This window comes from Balaenoptera musculus, chromosome 19 (assembly GCF_009873245.2).
Source record: "Balaenoptera musculus isolate JJ_BM4_2016_0621 chromosome 19, mBalMus1.pri.v3, whole genome shotgun sequence".
Classification (NCBI taxonomy): Eukaryota; Metazoa; Chordata; class Mammalia; order Artiodactyla; family Balaenopteridae; genus Balaenoptera; species Balaenoptera musculus.
Genome location: NC_045803.1, coordinates 52,075,532 through 52,094,045, shown reverse-complemented (window position 1 = coordinate 52,094,045; position 18,514 = coordinate 52,075,532). Strand labels below are relative to the sequence as shown.

General features: G+C 44.8%; 1 protein-coding gene across 3 annotated transcripts; it reads left to right on the top strand.

Moving 5' to 3' along the window:
- The first annotated feature begins 738 nt into the window (after positions 1 to 738).
- On the top strand, positions 739 to 16,933 carry MAF (MAF bZIP transcription factor). 3 transcript variants are annotated; one of them, XR_005017433.1, is made up of 5 exons: positions 739 to 2,061; positions 6,297 to 6,397; positions 6,860 to 6,970; positions 14,215 to 14,275; positions 16,518 to 16,933. XR_005017433.1 is itself a non-coding variant. In XM_036833352.1 (2 exons), exons 1-2 carry the CDS (start codon positions 932 to 934, stop codon positions 6,388 to 6,390), a joined length of 1,224 nt encoding a protein of 407 aa, XP_036689247.1. In that variant the 5' UTR covers positions 740 to 931; the 3' UTR covers positions 6,391 to 6,529. The 3 variants fall into 3 exon arrangements, 1 of the variants encoding a protein (XP_036689247.1); XR_005017434.1 differs by having other exon boundaries at positions 6,803 to 6,970; XM_036833352.1 differs by lacking the exons at positions 6,860 to 6,970; positions 14,215 to 14,275; positions 16,518 to 16,933 and having other exon boundaries at positions 740 to 2,061; positions 6,297 to 6,529.
- Positions 16,934 to 18,514: the final 1,581 nt, after the last annotated feature.

Below are 18,514 nucleotides of genomic sequence, written 5' to 3'. Positions count from 1 at the left end.
TATATTATGCTAATCGCGACCGCTCTCGCCGCCTCCCATTGGTCTGGAGTACCAGTCAATTTCCCTTTTGGGCCTGACGTCACAAGTGCTATAAAACTCAGCAATTGCTTTAAACTCTTCTTGCTGGATCAGAGGCTTTAAAATCTTTTTTTCATCTTCGAGCTGTAGCTCGGGCTGCTCGTCGGCTCGGCCTCTCCCCTTTTGCTCTCCGCCTCGCCTTTCCCCAGGACTTCGCTATTTCGCTTTAAAAAAAACAAAAGAGGCAAGAAAGAACTCCGCTCCCCCCTCCCTTTCCTCCAGCCCGGCTGCACCTCTGTCTTGCACTTTGCACGGAGGGAGGAAGACCGCGAGGTTGAGAGAGAGGAAAGAAAAAAAAAAAAAAAGCCAGGCAGAAGAGGAGGCGAGAAGCATGAAGTGTTAACTCCCCCGTGCCAAGGCCCGCGCCGCCCGGACAGCGGCCCGCCGCGCCTCCAGCCCGGAGCGGCCGCCGCGCGCGCCCCGCCTGCAGCCCGGGCCGGCGAGGCGAGCACTCCTTATGCAAAACGCGCAGCGGAGCGGCGAGCGGGGGACGCCGCGCACCCAGCCGGGCTCTTCTGGCTTCGCCGCCGCCGCCGCAGCCCGCAGAGGACCTTCCCGAGCCTGAAGCCGCCGGCTCGGCGCGCTAGGAGGCGAGCAGGCGAGGAGGGGCCGGGGCGAGCGAGCAAGCACATTGGCGTGAGCAGGGGGGAGGGAGGGCGGGCGCGGGGGGCGCGGGCAGGGCGGGGGGGTGTGTGCGCGCTCGGAGGTTTCGGGCCAGCCACCGCCGCGCGAGCTAGAAGCGCCCCAGCCCGGCAAGCTGGCTCACCCGCTGGCCACCCAGCACAGCCCGCTGGCCCCTCTCCTGCAGCCCATCTGGCGGAGCGGCGGCGGCGGCGGCGGCGGCGGCAGGAGAATGGCATCAGAACTGGCAATGAGCAACTCCGACCTGCCCACCAGTCCCCTGGCCATGGAATATGTTAATGACTTCGATCTGATGAAGTTTGAAGTGAAAAAGGAACCGGTGGAGACCGACCGCATCATCAGCCAGTGTGGCCGTCTCATCGCCGGGGGCTCGCTGTCCTCCACCCCCATGAGCACGCCGTGCAGCTCGGTGCCCCCTTCCCCCAGCTTCTCGGCGCCCAGCCCGGGCTCGGGCAGCGAGCAGAAGGCGCACCTGGAAGACTACTACTGGATGACCGGCTACCCGCAGCAGCTGAACCCCGAGGCGCTGGGCTTCAGCCCCGAGGACGCGGTCGAGGCGCTCATCAGCAACAGCCACCAGCTCCAGGGCGGCTTCGATGGCTACGCGCGCGGGGCGCAGCAGCTGGCCTCGGCGGCCGGGGCCGGCGCCGGCGCCTCCCTGGGCGGCAGCGGCGAGGAGATGGGCCCCGCCGCCGCCGTGGTGTCCGCCGTGATCGCCGCGGCCGCCGCGCAGAGCGGCGCGGGCCCGCACTACCACCACCACCACCACCACCACGCCGCCGGCCACCACCATCACCCGACGGCCGGCGCGCCCGGCGCCGCGGGCAGCGCGTCCGCCTCGGCCGGTGGCGCGGGCGGCTCGGGCGGCGGCGGCCCGGCCAGCGCCGGGGGCGGCGGCGGCGGCGGCGGAGGCGGCGGCGGCGGCGGCGGCGGGGGCGCGGCGGGGGCGGGGGGCGCCCTGCACCCGCACCACGCCGCCGGCGGCCTGCACTTCGACGACCGCTTCTCCGACGAGCAGCTGGTGACCATGTCGGTGCGCGAGCTGAACCGGCAGCTGCGCGGGGTCAGCAAGGAGGAGGTGATCCGGCTGAAGCAGAAGAGGCGGACCCTGAAAAACCGCGGCTATGCCCAGTCCTGCCGCTTCAAGAGGGTGCAGCAGAGGCACGTCCTGGAGTCCGAGAAGAACCAGCTGCTGCAGCAGGTCGACCACCTCAAGCAGGAGATCTCCAGGCTGGTGCGCGAGAGGGACGCGTACAAGGAGAAATACGAGAAGCTGGTGAGCAGCGGCTTCCGAGAAAACGGCTCGAGCAGCGACAACCCGTCCTCTCCCGAGTTTTTCATGTGAGTCTGACACGCGATCCCAGCTAGCCACCTTGATAAGTGCTCCGTGGGGGTCCGACTCGGGTGTGGGCTTGCCACTTCCAGAGCCTTGCTCGCCACCATCTCGCCCCCTCCCCTCCCGAGCTTGCCCCCCCCCGCAGTTGCCCCCTGCGCGCACGCACACGCACACACACACACACACACACACAACACACACCGTGCTCCGAGTTGGTGGTGGTGGCGACGGCTGTTTTGAAGTCGGGGAGGGGCAGGTTGTCTGGCTCATGCATTGCCAATCTGAAATTCTCCATAACTCGCTGGCTTGTTTTTCTGTTTTGTTTTTTTTTTAAACACTCCCCCCCGCCCCAACGTGCTCAATGTTCAGCGATCTCGGCAGAGTTCCTCATACTCACCTTTGAAGCCTGCATCATTCACATATTTTTTTTTTCTTCTTCAGTTCATGAGCTGGTGTTCATTTTCTGTGTGTGTGTTTATGTTTTGTTTGGATTTTTTTTTTTTAATTTGAGTTTTTGGAGCTTGCTGTGTTACCCCCTTTTTTTCCCTCCCCACACTGCACCCTCACTCCCTCTCCACCCATCTCCTCTGAGATAAAAGAAAAAAAAGAAAAAAAAAAAGCTAAGTTTTTTTTTCTCCTCCTGAGTTCTTCATATGAGATTGAGCTTGCAAAGGAAAAAAAAAAAATGTGAAATGTTATACACTTGCAGCGTGCTGAGTTCCATCGGGTTTTTTTGAGCATTGTTATGCTAAAATAGAGGGGAAAAATCCTCATGAACCTGCCACAATCAAGCCTGCATCAACCTTCTGGGTGTGACTCGTGAGTTTTGGTCCTTATGATGCCAAATCTGAGAGTTTAGTCTGCCATTTAAAAAACTCATTCTCATCTCATGCATTATTATGCTTGCTACTTTGTCTTAGCAACAATGAACTATAACTGTTTCAAAGACTTTATGGAAAAGAGACATTATATTAATAAAAAAAAAAAGCCTGCATGCTGGACATGTATGGTATAATTATTTTTTTCTTTTTTTTTTCCTTTGGCTTGGAAATGGACGTTCGAAGACTTATGGCATTGGCATTCATACTTTTGTTTTATTGCCTCATGAGTTTTTTGAGTTCAGAACAAAAAAAGTGCAACCGTAGAACCTTCTTCCCATGAAAGTTTGCATCTGCTCCAAAACTGCTTTGAGTTACTCAGAACTTCAGCCTCCCATTGTAAATGCACTGAAGGGATTCCTTGTCAAAGATGCCAGAATGGGTTAAAAAATTTAACACGGCCAACAGTAAAGAACTCTTAATGCTTTCTTTTTAATAAGAATGACTGCCCCATTGGGGGGACTAAAATTGTGCTGTTGCCGAAAGCAGTCTAAAATTTATTTTTTAAAAAAAGAAATCTGCCCCGTTATTTTTTTGGTTTGTTTTCTTTTTCTTTTTCTTTTTTCTTTTTTTTTTTTTTTTTGGCTTTTGGTCATTGTCAAATGTGGAATGCTATGGGTTTCTAGTATATAATTTAATTCTAGTTTTTATAATCTGTTAGCCCAGTTAAAATGTATGCTACAGATAAAGGAATGTTATAGATAAATTTGAAAGAGTTAGGTCTGTTTAGCTGTAGATTTTTTAAAAGATTGATGCACTAAATTGTTTACTGTTGTGATGTTAAGGGGGGTAGAGTTTGCAAGGGGACTGTTTAAAAAAAGTAGCTTATACAGCATGTGCTTGCAACTTAAATATAAGTTGGGTATGTGTGTGTAGTCTTTGCTATACCACTGACTGTATTGAAAACCAAAGTATTAAAAGGGGAAGCACCCCTGTTTATATCTGTAGGGGTATTTTACATTCAAAATGTATGTTTTTTTTTTCAAAATTAAAGTATTTGGGACTGAATTGCACTAAGATATAACCTGCAAGCATATAATACAAAAAAATTTGCAAAACTGTTTAGAACGCTAATAAATTTATGCAGTTATAAAAAATGGCATTACTGCACAGTTTTAAGATGATGCAGATTTTTTTACAGTTGTATTGTGGTGCAGAACTGGATTTTCTGTAACTTAAAAAAAAAAATCCACAGTTTTAAAGGCAATAATCAGTAAAATGTTATTTTCAGGGACTGACATCCTGTCTTTAAAAACAAAATGAAAAGTAAATCTTACCACAATAAATATAAAAAAATCTTGTCAGTTACTTTTCTTTTACATATTTTGCTGTGCAAAATTGTTTTATATCTTGAGTTACTAACTAACCACGCGTGATGTTCCTATGTGCTTTTCTTTCATTTTCAATTCTGGTTATATCAAGAGAAAGAATAATCTACAATAATAAACTGCATTTTTTTTTTTGATTCTGTACTCAGTTTCTTAGTGTACAGTTTAACTGGGCCCAACACTGCGTTAGAAGTGTAAAAGGCATCCTTTTCTCCAGAGGAAGGATTAATGGAGAAGTAATGAGGCAATAATTCAGAGTGAAACATAGGCTGTTTTGTGAGGTGGAAGGCCAGTCCCTTCCAATAGTTAGTAATATTTAATATAAATGTAAATTACAATCTCTCAAAATCCCCCCCCCGCAAAGTTTTCAGTTTTCAAATAAGTAGAGACATCATTGCCCTGGTGGAAACAAACAAACAAAAATCCCAACCAGAGAGCAGGGCCTTCTCAGCCTCGCCCTGAGCTTCTCATCCCACCACACACCCATCTAGAGGGAAACGAGCCCGGCAGAGAAGGCATTGGCAGAGGTGGCTTGGGCACATATGCATTCAATGGTAAAGATAAACAATTCTTGCCTTTTGGCTCAAATTGATTATTTTTCCTTCTTCCCTTACATGCCATGATTTTCTTGTTAGCAAGGCCTGACAGGATTTCACATCAACACTTTGGACAAATTACAGTTGTTTGTTTGTTTCTTAACTTTGAAGGTCATTTGTCTTAAATAGGAAAAAGAAAAATCCACCTCTCACAGAAGTCCAAGTACGTATCTGGGTTTAAACTGTGTTATTAAATCATATTTCCCTGTGAATATTTAGCTGAGGGCTTCTCCACGTAGATGAGCTGGTAATGATTTCAGAGCACCTTAGCTCCTGGAATACAAGCAAAAAATAATGTCTGGTTGGAATAAAGGCTGTGCTTTGATTTATCGGTATTTACCCCAACACAGGCTACGTGTGCGGGCTCACTTAAAAGATCCGTTGGAAAGTCTGGAGCTACCTTCACTAACAGCACTGACCTATTTTAAAATGACACAAATTCATGCAACTAATGTTACAAATTCATGCAGTTTGCATTCTTCAGCAACTTCCCCTAGATGGCTAATAGAATGTTAGACAAAGCCAACACTGTTTTGAAAATAGAGCCAAACACGGTGACTTTTGTTTTATTTTGTTTTCTGTTCTTCAAAAAAAAAAATAATAATAATAATAATAATAATAATATTGCAACTCTGAACGAAGGCCTGATTTTGAGGAAAACAGGTTGTGCTTGGCGCTGATGAGTTCTGGCCGGTGTATCAGCCTTCCTACCCTTTTTCACAGAACATGGAGACAATGGATAGGGCCCCTGAATCCACACTTTATTTTGCTTTAACAGAAGTCTTAATAGTAAACCTACCTCCATGTGCTTGAAGTTAGCTGTTCTTCTCTGTTTCAGAGTTTAGTTTTGTTTTGTTTTGTTTTTTTGGTCTGATCCCAACGAGGAGATTTGCAGTCTCCCCCTGTAGAAGCAGAAATGGAGATATCGCTTATACAGGAAGCCCAGCATCCGACACAAAATTTTAGGCAAACATTTTCAAAATAACAGTGACCTGGATGGAGTTATTGCAGTTACCTCATGAGGAATGCCACTTGGGAAAAAAATACAGTGGTCCAACAATTAAGCATTTTGATAGGCCCCTACAAGGCAGTTTAATATAATAGGCAGGTTTTTGCCCCAAACATGAAAAAGCCAAATAAAGAGGTGCTGGCAAAAAAGTGGGGTTTTTTGGTGGCTGCCTTTAAGAGAAGGCTAACTCCTAATGAAAGGCACTTTCAGAAATAACCATTACTAAAAACTTGGAAATGTAATGAGAGTGGTGAACACAAATACATACTTTTTTTTTTTTTAAACAAAGAAATCCTGCCTGAGTGCCCTTACTACAAATAAGTCTCTACATTTTTTTTTTTAATCATGTAAGGAAATCTAGCTTTCCCTTTACACTGCATTTGAGTCTTTGTCTAAATAGTGTTAAAATTCCTTTCATTCCAAATACAGAACTGAGCCCACTCACAAGTTGGAGCCATCGGTGGGATACACCACATTTTGGAAGCCCCAGCGTCATGTGCTTACCCGTGTATTCACAAAATGAAATTTACGTGAGAACTGTATTTTTATTATTTTTATTACTATCTGCAGTCATGGAAAACAGCCTACCCCTGACTTCTGTTTAGTTTCCTTTTTAAAAAAATAAATGTGTTAGAGATGAAAGCTATTAAATGTATAAGCTCCATGCTAATTAACTGTGCCTCCTGTCTGAGGATCATACAGACCCACAGAAAAGCACGCTGGTGTTTCTGACTTTACGATGCGCCAGACTGAATAGATGCGATTGTTTTCAACCTGTAATATTGGTTTTAAAAGAAATCCACTGAAATTTACAAGATATATACATTGATATGAAGGGAAGTGTCACAGAAGGTTAACAGCTAGCATTTTTAAAGCCTATGTAGACATGCACACTCTAAACAGTACTTTTTCACGCTTCATTGTTTCTCTGGCAGATAATTTTACTAAGAAGAAAAATAAATAAATAATTGAGCCCCCCCCTCCCCAAGCAGATGCCACGGGCAGAAGCTTTAACAGAACCGAGCACCCTGGTTTTCTCTCGGGCCCTGGATAGTATTGTATTTATCAGTGATGTCAAACGTGGTCATTCATCAGACAGAGCCGTAAGTGAAACCAATGTTAGTTAAGTACACCCCCTCCGTGTGCTTTTTTTTTCCTCCCCCTTCTCTGCTCTCAGGCATCCACAAAGTCACCTCCCATGTTTTCTTTTTTTCCAAAACCGTGTAATAATTTTTTACAATGTATCTGACGCATTAATGGATTGACATCAAATAGGCAGAGATTCTACTTCCTGATCTCAGTGAGGAAATGATGTGTAGGTAATCATATTTATCTGCCTTCATGCCATAACCACCTGGGCTTTCAACAGAGGCCATTCCAATGGGAGATGCTCTATTTATTACTGAATGCGGGATTTTAAGGCTCTGATCTTTTCCCCCTTATACCTTTACCCCGGTAGTTTTTATTTAGTAACGTTGATTCGAGATACTTCTGCTCTTAAATAGGACCTCCCCTTGCCAAACCACCAGCTTTAAGGTTAAACACAGTGTACAGGGGGCAAATGGTAACCACACTTGCAAACATGGGGCGCAGCTGTCTCAGTAGCCACATTCCCAGCGTGTCCTTGTTTGAAATGACTGAAGTGGCTTCTGACACATTCAGAGGTTCCCGAGTACAGTAGTTGGAAGGTTTTTGCTGTTGTCTTTGTTTTTGGTTCAGACCAACTTACTTCCGTATTCACCCTTGGCTTGATCAAATGTACTCCCCTGTTGTTCGAGGCCCATCAGTGTATTTAAAAGTCTGCTGGCCACACAGGTATCTCAATTTTTTGCCTGTCGGTAGTTAAAGACTAACGGAGATAGGTTGGAAGACTGAGGTCCATGAGTGACAACCTTTAGCCGTCTGATTTCCGTGCCAGTAAAACACAGCCAAGCTGTGGGGCTTACTTCTCATATAAACATGCGATCAGAGAGGCTAGGAAGCCAGATTCACCCGCTTTACACTGCTCGTCTGCGAGGCTCGCCACTGCGATTCACTTTCGTTTGATTTATTTTTAAATTTTGTCCCTTTTCTTGAAGAAACGTCTTCATTTTTAGGGAAGAGATATCTACCGTGAGAGGCTATCCTTTTCACCACTTCTGATTATTACTCAGGAGGCTGAATGAATAATTTGGGGTCGGTGCCTTCCTTGTTGTCCAGAGTAAAATAAGAGAAACATAGTTTGTTCTCACTCTGGGCCCATCCTAAATTTAAAAGATGTCCCAGGTCCAAGGCTGGGCAGACAGTAGCCATAAGGGAGGTGGTCCAGCCCTCCAGCCCACTGAATCAGGATGAGTTTGTTTGTTTATGTATTTGTTTAAAAACAGAGCAGGAGCCTTCACCCACCTTCTGATAACCCTGCTTTTCTCACTTTTGATATAAATCTTCAAAATCTAGACATCACACAGCCCCAGAAAAGGGAAATTCTCTCCAAGCCTGGCTCCACCCCGGCTCTTGAACAAACCCAGCTCTGTCTGGCATTTTTTTTCTCCAGCGGGGGTAGGGGACAGGGTGAGAGAATTTCAGTCTCCCAGGCTGTCTCATGATTGCCGGGGCATAAAGAAGTACAGTCCTGCAACAATGTGGGAACATCTTTACCCTTTAGAGAGGGACAAAACAAAAAACAAAGCAAATCAAATTGCTTGGCACGAAGGCGTAGCCAAACCCCAGGCTCTCCATTCCTTGTAGCATCTGTGGGAGGTGAGAAATGAGGCAAGCCAGAGAGTTCGAAGGCAAGAGTCACCCAGTGTACACATTTGCACACAGGTGCAAACCAGGTTCAGCTGTCCGTTTCTTTCCTATATGTTCACGTGTGTTTCTGTTTTGAAAATTTTAGAGATCGAACCCCAATTAAGAGCTCCGAGGAAATTGCAAATGTCTTAATTTTGGGGCGTTTATAAATATTTCAATCTGTGATTTTACAGTGGGGACATTTGAGACATTGGATGTGTTAGGCCCATATTTCTATGGTCACCGCAGTAGGTTTGATGGCGTCGTGACCGTTTTTATTGTTTAAATTTGAAAGCCCTTTGTGTGTTTTCCTTAAGTTTGCCCAACATAACAAGGCCGATATAGAAAGAACACATCAACGGCACACAGAAATCAGACCTTTCTGTGAATGTGCATCAGAGTTGGACAGTTGTAAGAAATTCACAAAATGCATTTTCCACAGAGAGGCTATGATTGGAATGCACAGTTCTCTACCCAGATCATAGTCATCTGCTAAGCACCTCTTCCCTGTTCAACACAATTCATTTTCTTTTCCTTTCTTTTTGTCAAGTAACAATTCTTTCCTATAATTAGGACTTCGGATTGCAAAATCACATTCCTCCCTTCTCCACAGATTCTTGGATCTTTAGTTACGATTAGAAAGGGGGAGGATGAGGGAGGGGTGTCTGTGGAGGTTTGGGAGAGGAGGAGGAGGAGAGGAAATAGTTCTGTGCTCACCTCCCCACACCCCCTTGGCCTCCACCCAGCCCAGGCCTGGGTGTGAGTTACACGCTGGGGATTTGGATTCTGAATTTATTCTAAATATTCTGATCACCAACCTTGAGTGTTTCCAAGCTAAGATGCCAAAGAATGGCTTTTCCTTGTGGTTGGTTCTTTCAGTTAGGAAATAAGAGAGGCCATGAAACCTTATAGAGCTGGGAGAGGAGGCGTGGTAACCGCTATCCTGAGAGAATCCCCAAAAAGGATGGTTGTGAAGGGAATCCTGGGCTGAAAACTCCGGTCAGCAGTGCCGAGTTCCCTTTTGCAACCAAAATTTGTCCTGGTTCTGCATGACTTCATCCACTTCTGGAAGCCTGTAGAAGTGGGTTTCTGGTCTCCTTTGGGGGATTTTCCAGAAGGAAAGCAGGCCTGAGGATCCCAGAAAAATAGGCAATCCCAAACTAGGCCCAGAGGAACAGAGGGCAGGTAGCGGCTGGTGTGCAAGGGCTGGGGGGAGTATTACTAACAAGAGATGGACCTTGGCTTATGACCCCCAGTCGCCAGGGGTCAACTCTAGGTCATTCCTAGGGCCCTAGCTTCCCACCAGGGCAGATCTGTTTGCAGGATGACTGACAGGCCTCTGGCAGACCCTGAAATCCCCATGATCCTAAAAGCAATAGCGATGTCCTTAGCTCCAGGGCTTTGGCCCCTTACCACCTGGTCCCTGTCCCATCCCAGTGTCCTCTCTATAATTTCTGGCACCTCTACCCCCCATGCCTAGTCACCAGGGCCATGAGAGAGACTCAGAAATCACTGCCTTGTACCAGAAGGCAGTCACCTAAGCTGAGCCTTTGGACGCATTAAGTCACTTCTGGGGCAGGTCCAGTGCAGACAAAGGCGGGGATGCGGAGAAGAGCTGGGAAGTGGCTCTGGCATGTCTGGGGCCGGCTGGAGCTTCCCACGCCAAGGGCTTTGAAGCCTGGAATGAAGAAGATGAAGGCAGGGAGGATGCTGAGGTCCCGTCTCCCAGTTTCCGTGCATCCCGTCTCCCCACGCATCCCCTGCACCCTCCACCCCGCCCGACCCCCTCCCTGTCTACGTTTGTTCTGCGGGGCCCATTCACTCTGGGCATCACGGCCCTGGCCAGGTGCGCTCCCCAGCCTCAGGGTCTCCCGGCCACTGCATCAAGTGCAGAAGGACAGGAGGCAGGGCCCGCGGGGTTGGGTCCGGCAGCTGCCTGAGGCCATGAGAAGTCCCCGCGTGCCCCAGGCCCTGGGCTGCGCCAGGCTCAGGACGCTGGCAAAGCAGCTCCCCTCCGAGATGCCCGCGCCCGTGCTGGGGCACCACCGGCGGCCACTCCCAGCGCACCCCAGGGCCCCGCGCCCACCCGGCGCCCGTGACCCGGCTGGGTACTTGGATTTGTATTGGGATTTGGTTTAAGTTTTCCAGGAGGACTGCCCTGGCCACAGTGGAGCCTTTGGGGACATTGAAAATACCTGCTCTGCTGCGCTCTGGGGTGGGCGCATGGAAGGAGGGAGTGGGGTTCAGCCCTAAAAGGCTCCGCCTTTCACCTTGGGACACTCCCCCATCCCACCTTCCAGCTGCCCCGGGAACCTTCTGCAAATAAGAGCATCAGCTCCAGATCATTTGATTTTTACTCTATTAATTTTCCGGCCCATTTCCAGATCTAGATTTTTTTTTTTTTTTTTCCTGCTCTGGTTAGAGACAGTGAAGAGGCAAAAGAAAAAGAAGGAAATCTAGATAGACTGTTTTAAAATCTTTCTAGAAATCTCCATACGGTTGGGGTTTTCCTTGATAGAGTTTGATGTTTATTGTAGAGGAAAGCCACTCAAGAAAACTTTATTAGGATTTCACCCACAGCTCCAGCAAGAGGGGCTTGCTTGCATTCCCGGATTTAACACAGTTGCTGTCAACTCTCAGGCACTCAGAAACTGTCTAAAGAGGAGAAACTTTAAAACAACTAATTTCAGAAAGGAGACCTTCCATGTGGGTATTTTTTTCTTATAGGGACCTTCGGTTTTTTGGATCCTTGAGTGTGAAGTAATTAAGCATCGTTGCACCTTCTTAAATAAATCCCCCCCACCATTTTTTCCTTTTTCTTCGCTTAAGGAAGGATTCATAAATGTACAGATAAATATGTTGAAACGAAAGCAATGATCTCAGCATCTGACGCACTTTTACACTGTCAGATTCTACTGAAATCTTTTTTCTTAGAATGGGGGAAACCGGCAGTCATCATTCTCAGATGAAATCTGTTAAAAGATGATAGTTGAGTCTGTTTTCAGGCAATGAATCCAACATATTCTTTCATCTGCCATTTATCTATCTAATCTATTTATGGAACTCTAACACATTGTAGGGGGAAAGCTATTAAAAGATAAATCTGCAGTTTCCACGTTAGGACACAGACATGATCACACGACAGAGTTCTTTGGTCTACTCTATGTGTTGGTAGGCGAGAGCCAAACCTAGCCTGAATGGTCTGTCTTAGAATGATGATCTTCCCATAAAACCTTCACTGGACTTGGCGTGAATCAGAGCATCGCAGAGTTGCGTGCTGACCATCTGTATGTTCTCAGGGTGCACTGTCCGTGTTAATTCCCTGCACTGTACCGGTAGTGAGACCTTTAAAATCTTCCTTGGAATATCACTGCACATTCCTATGCTATTTAAAAAGTACTATTTAATGGTTAGGTAAATAGATCCCACTGTTCAAGGCTCTGTGCTGGCAGACGTCTGGCTTCGACTACACCACTGTGGTCAGGATGGAAAATCTTCTCTCCTACTCCCCTGTGACCCCCCTCTGCCCTCCACCACTCTTCCCCAGTGACTAGCCTGGGTGAAGGTGATGAGAACAGAAAATGGCAATGGCTTTTGGACCCTATTCAGGTGTGCAAACAGAATCTCTCTCTCCCCAGCTTTTGAAAGTAAATGCCTTGATAACAGGATGGGTTCCCCAGGTGGCCAGAGAATAGAGGTCATCTTGAGGAAAAGGACACCAATGATCTAAAAAGGACATCTACTTTATGAGATTTCAGGCAAGATTCCAAATACACATTTAATGAGGTCCGATTCTTTTTCTCCAAAAATAACAGAGGCTCTCAATGAGCTGGTCAGGAAGGCAAAGGGGCATTTTGCAAAGTCTCCGTTCAATTATTGCTTTGTAATATTGTTCTAAAATTGAAAAATGCCTCACAAGTCTATGATCTCATGTAAATATTCCTTGCAGAAGCTTAACATACGTTTGCACTGCCCCAAAGGAATTACAAAAATATTCCCTCCACAATCTCTTAAGCTTTTAAACTCTATTCACTAGCATTTCTAAAAGAATCTGTTGTTCCTAAAGATTTTTTTTTTAAGTAACCTTATATGGGAAGTTTTCTTGTTTTGCTTTGTTTGTTTGTTTGTTTGAGATTAGCCATTTGAACTTGAAATGGAGAACAATTGATATCACAGATAACACTTCCAGGTTTTATAACTTCAGTATGTTTCTTGTTTCTTTTTTTTTTTTTTGGCATAGAAATAATTTATTTGGCAAAAGATTAGTGTATACTCTGACATGAAAAAGAGTATTTTGTGCCGTAACGTTTTAAAAGCATTTCTAACGTGAAATGTGGATGAAAGTCCATGATGTATTTGGGGCAGCTCTGACAGACATGAATACAAATTTGTTTATATGAGTATTTTAATGCATAGTCAGACTATTTAGATAAAGAGCATTGGGAAAATTATAGAGTTACGTTAAATGAAAATTTAAGTAAAAGATTCTGTCAGTTACAGCAGCCTACAGATTTCAGCAGGTGTATGCGTTGTGGGTATTTTTTCACACCAATTGTAATTCAGATAAAAGTGGGGCAGATTAAAGAAGAATAACTGAATCTCCACGTTGGAAAAAAAATTAGATTGACTTACTGGTTTATCGCAGTCATTGTACACAGATTTACTGTAACCATGTTGAATTTTTTAAATTAGATTTTAAATATATTTTGACAGTCTGAACTTGTAGAGTATGGCTAACTATAGGGAGAAATGACAGGTCTGCTTTGTTATTAAACTGCTGTCTGGAAAATATTGGACTCCGTACAGTAAATGGTAATTATTTTGCCACTTACATTAGTATAGCTAATAGCAATAAGGGGTTTTTGAACCATAGAAAGCTAACTACTTTGAATTACTGTGCTTTGTTATTCACTGTGAAGCAAAAAGACTTTTTTTTTTTTTTAAAGCAATCTCATTTTCATATTACTGTTCTAAGCATTCTCTGCTACTAATTTAAACAGAGAGGAAGTTAATAAATAAAAGGGTGGTCTCTAAATGGTTCTATTTGTTAAGAGAACATCTGCAATTAAGGTCAGCAGTACCAGCAGAATAGACCAGGGCAATGGAGGAGGAGGGGGGAAGATGGAAGAGAAACAGGCCCTAGTAAAGAGCCAGGGTTTGGTTTTGGTTCCCTGGGGATGGGCAGTCTTTGAACACTTGAGAGACACCCATCAGAGACCATTCATATCCTCCTCCACTGTGAACCCAGGATCACTTGGTTCTCTGAACCGAGGGCAGCTTCAAAGCTGATCCAGGCTGCCAGGCCAGTGGGCATCACTGTCTCAGCCCCCCAGGACCAGAGCAAGAGTGGAGGGAGGTTGTTGATGAAGTATTCCACGCCGTTCTCTTCCATGTGAACCCTTCCTCTGGCAGGGCTGAGACCAGGATGCCAAAGCAAATGGACCTAAATCCCTTTTCTTTTGGTCTCATTCTGCCCTTTTCATAGGTAGTTAGGCTGCCTTGAACATACTGTCCTTCTAAAGCCCTCTCCGTGGTTATTAATGACCCTTTGTTTATTTTAATATATTTACTAAATCAGGTACCCAAGGGAATCCTCTACATCAGTGATGTGAAAAATCCTGTTGCCTGAAGTCAAAGAGGTACATCTTGATTTCTGATTTGCATGTGCTTGTTTTAGTGCATTTTCCATGAGGGAGACAGCAAGCAAGCAAAGCAAGTGAGGAATGCTGATCATTTTCGAGGTGCGAAAGTCTCCTGCTTTAGTAGTTTGAGTATTTGGGTTTCACATGTACATAAATGGTGATACCAGATGCTGAAGTGAAGGACGCATTGTGTGTGAGACCAGCATGCATGCATTTTTATATTGATTTCATGACGTAGGTGTGGTGTCCAGAGTACTAATCCAGTCCGAGTAGATCTCAGATCTTTCGCCTTAACTAGCATGAGCCTGTTGACTCATCTTTCTACTTGAATGTCAGACAATTTGGGTGAATCTGTGCAATTAGCATCCGTGGCCATCGGCTGGCTCCACCTGGGCCTCATAAACATTCCAAATTTCCAGTCTCTTATAACTCACTCCATACTCACATTTGGAGGATTTAGTGTGATCTCAGAGCACATTATGTCCCCCTCCTGTGTCCAAAAGTGAGCTTGGAGCCACTCCTCACTTCAAATGTAGGCAGAGGGAGGCAGAAATGTGATTTTCACCTATGAAAAAAAATGAAATTAAGCTACTTAAATGGGTTTTCAATTACAAGGATCCCAGGGTGAATTTAATTATGAATCCTCTTCGTTTAGAGAGCTAGACCAACACTCTTACACCAGTAATTACTTAGTGTTATCGTTTTATGTATTCCTGTTATGTCTTATTGGCTAATAGAATGAAGCTTGACTTTTTTTTTTTTATTATTAAATTTGCTTGCTGAGAAATTTGCATGAAATACAGCTTTGGGTTTAAGTCCCACTGTCAAATTGCTACTGTTTGAGAAGGAGACACTTTAAGAGCCCAGTGAATTGAGGGTGTCAGGAAACAGACCCGTATTTTTTCCCGCTCTTCAGATATGGTATCTGATTACTTACTTTTACCCGCTATTATAAGGACAGGCTTTGAATAACTAGACTGTGAATATTTAACATGATTTCTTTCCTAGCCTTAAACAAAATTAACATTTTCTTTAATAGCTCTCATACATAGATTTTAACTAAGTGTATACCTTTGGGATTAATTTGTGTGTCCTTGTGTATGCATGCCATACCAAAACTTTATTCCTTTCTTTCTTTTATCCCTGTCCTTATAATTGCAGTTTGAAAGCCATCTATTAAATATAATGATCTAGACCCACCGGGCAGGTTTTGTTACACCGAAACCATCCATTTTGAGCAAAGAGTTAATGAACTTTTAAGGCAAGGTTCACACGGGTCCTGACCCCCCCATAATATTTCATATAAGGTTACTGGCGGGAGAGAAATCAAATTTCAGCTGTGAACATGATTGACAGGTGAGGGTGAGGAAGAGAAAGGCATTTGGCTAGATGGGGAATTTGGAGAAGAGGACAATTCCTCCAAGTTACTCTGTGGTATTAGATATTATAAGCTGGTATATGAAAAGTTCAATACTTGATACTCTTGGGAGAGTTACTTGTTTATCTTCAGAAAGTCACTTTGGTTAAGAGATTTCAGTCCTGGAAGCCAAAAATGGGGAATCACTAGCTTTCTGCTCTCTTGCTGATTTCCACTATGTACAACTTTGTGGCTTATTTCTGGCAATTTTCTAGGCTAGAGTGTGAGAGTTAAATCACAAGCCATTTGGGGAGGCATTTGATTATTTTATTTATTCTCAGAAACACAGTCTAGATTACTTTCTGGTTCTTGGGCATCTTACAAAACAGTCATCCTAAGTGGTATCACAAAAAGATCAAATTCTCCATATTCGTAGCACCCCTCGATCCTAACGTTTTCCATTAGTGCATGTTCCAGCTTAACATACGCAAATCTACCCAAGTGCATGATTTATCAAGGTTGTGCCTTCTAAGCAAAGTCTTCTAACATGACGATCAAGAGAGACAACAAGCCCACACTGCTATTTGATGTCAGTTTCTCCATGGTAGCATCCCTGGGTCAGGTGTGATGTCAGCATCGTCACCATGGAAACAAGAGATGGTGTTGCTTGACCCTAAGGCAAAGAGTGGCTTTGGAATTCACCTTAGAGGCTGTCTCTTAGCGTGAATTGTCAAAAGGAGGTAACACAACTACTCATGGTTGGCACCAAAACTGAAAGGCAGGCCTTTAATACATGCTCTTTCATCTTGTGTGTTGAAACACTAATTTCAGGAGATAGTGGTGGACCTTAGCCTGCTGATGTGTATGCTCTACCCATTACAGATGTTCCTGACATTGGCTAAGACCCATCCGGATGCAACCGAGCCTTAACAGAGCTGCCTTGGGGCAGGGCAGGTCGGACACATATACATAGGGGAGAGGCCTGTTGGTAGCTTTCCTGTCACCCGTGGGAGTTCCCTGATGGAACTTGTAAAAACAGCACTTCCCGGGTTCTAAGTACCCATCACTTTTTTTTTTTCCTAGTCTTACAATTAGCTGAGTGGATATGTTTTATCCTGACTGTACCTATGCTGACATGAATTCAAACCAATGTAAGGAAGGCTTTACTCTGTTATGAACTGGGATATAAACAAAAAACACAGTAAAAGGACTCCGAAATCTTGTTTCTACTTTGTATAACGTGTCCTCCCTTGTTGCCAGTAATCATCCAGAAATAAAACGCAAGCATGGTTTCCCGACGTCCAGTGTCAAATGTGGGTACCTGAGCACAGCTATTTAATTCAAACATAAAATTAAAGATGTCATAACCGTATTTCCCTTGCAGAGTCCATCAAAATATTTTAACAGAAATGGTGAATGAGGTGTTCTCATGCAAAGGCCATGTGAAAACACAGACCGTAAGTTTTCGTCTCCTGGTGCCTCGGTTTGAAAAGCCCAAGTGAGAACCGTGTCTGGTCTTGACTCTGGCTTCACTGCAGACCCCTCAGGGCTTCTCGGTAATCAGCTTTTAGAGTAAATGCCCCGTCCTGGAAGACAGCAAGGAGTAGGACGCTGTCTGGCATGCACGTTTGGAGAGCAGACCAATCCATCACAGATTCCATGAGTGTGTCTTAAGCAGATTACGTCACTGTATTTGTTGGCACTGAGAAAATAAGGGGAAATAATTCTGTTTAAAGTGTTTTATTACTGGGACTAACTTACCTAATTGTTTGTTGTTGTTATTGTTTGTTTAATTAGATTATGCTTTTGCCTAACCCCCCCATCCCCCTTTCCATACAAGGCTGCCTAATGTCTTCCTTTCTGTGGACACTGGCCCACTAGTGAGCAGATTTAATCAATTAATTATGGCAGAGCAGGTACAGGGCAAGCAGCTCAATGAACTCACATTATTTCCAGTCAACGTTAGAATGCTATCAAAGGGGCTGCCTTAAAGAAAGGAACATTATGCATTTGGGGGGGGGGGGGAGGAAGGAGGAATTCTTGCACGAGTATAGCACTCGTTATTTAAAACAAAATGATGCTTCTGTAAAGAGCTTTCGTTCTAAAAGCACACATTCAGTCACCTGCCAAAATCTCAGATTTATTGCTGCCGTTCACAGATGCCAATGTTGAAACTCTCCTCGCCTGCCGCTTGCTGAGTCTTTCATTTCCTCGATCCAAAAATTACTGTAAAGTTGTTGTTTAGTGTCTGCCTTTTTTTTTTGCTTTTCCTGGCACCTAATGAAATTATCAGCAATAAACGAGCTATGCAGAAGGGTTGGGTTTGCTTTTACTTTTTTTTTTTTTTGGTCTTTTTTTTTTTTTTTTTGGCAGTATTTGGAAAATGCTGGGACAAGGGTAAGCCGGTGGGAATATTCGGAGTGCCTCTCTTTCCAGCGTCTACAGGAAATATAATAAAGCTATTAGCATTTATATAATTTCAGATGGGAACTAATACTGAGGGTGGGAGGGGGGAGGAAGTTTCAGGTGTTGAGCGGGAAAGTCAAACCAGCTGTGGGAATTACCCTTATTGTCACTGGAGACAACCCAGCCCTGACCTCCAGTATAAACTGCTGGAAGATATTAACACCTAATTAACTAATCCAGGGGGCACATCCTACACCTTCATCACTGGTGAGGTGAAAATGACAAAAAAGAGAGGAAGGGAGTTTGTTTTTGCCATTCCCTCAGCAAGCATCCATCCTCTAATAACGGGTCATCCACGTGCAGCAAGTGACGATTTCTTTTTAGTCCTTTCAGTCTATAGAAAAGCACAGTAACTTCATTTGCTGGCAGGTAGGCAGTGAAGGTGAGAATTGAATTGATCTGAAATTGACCCT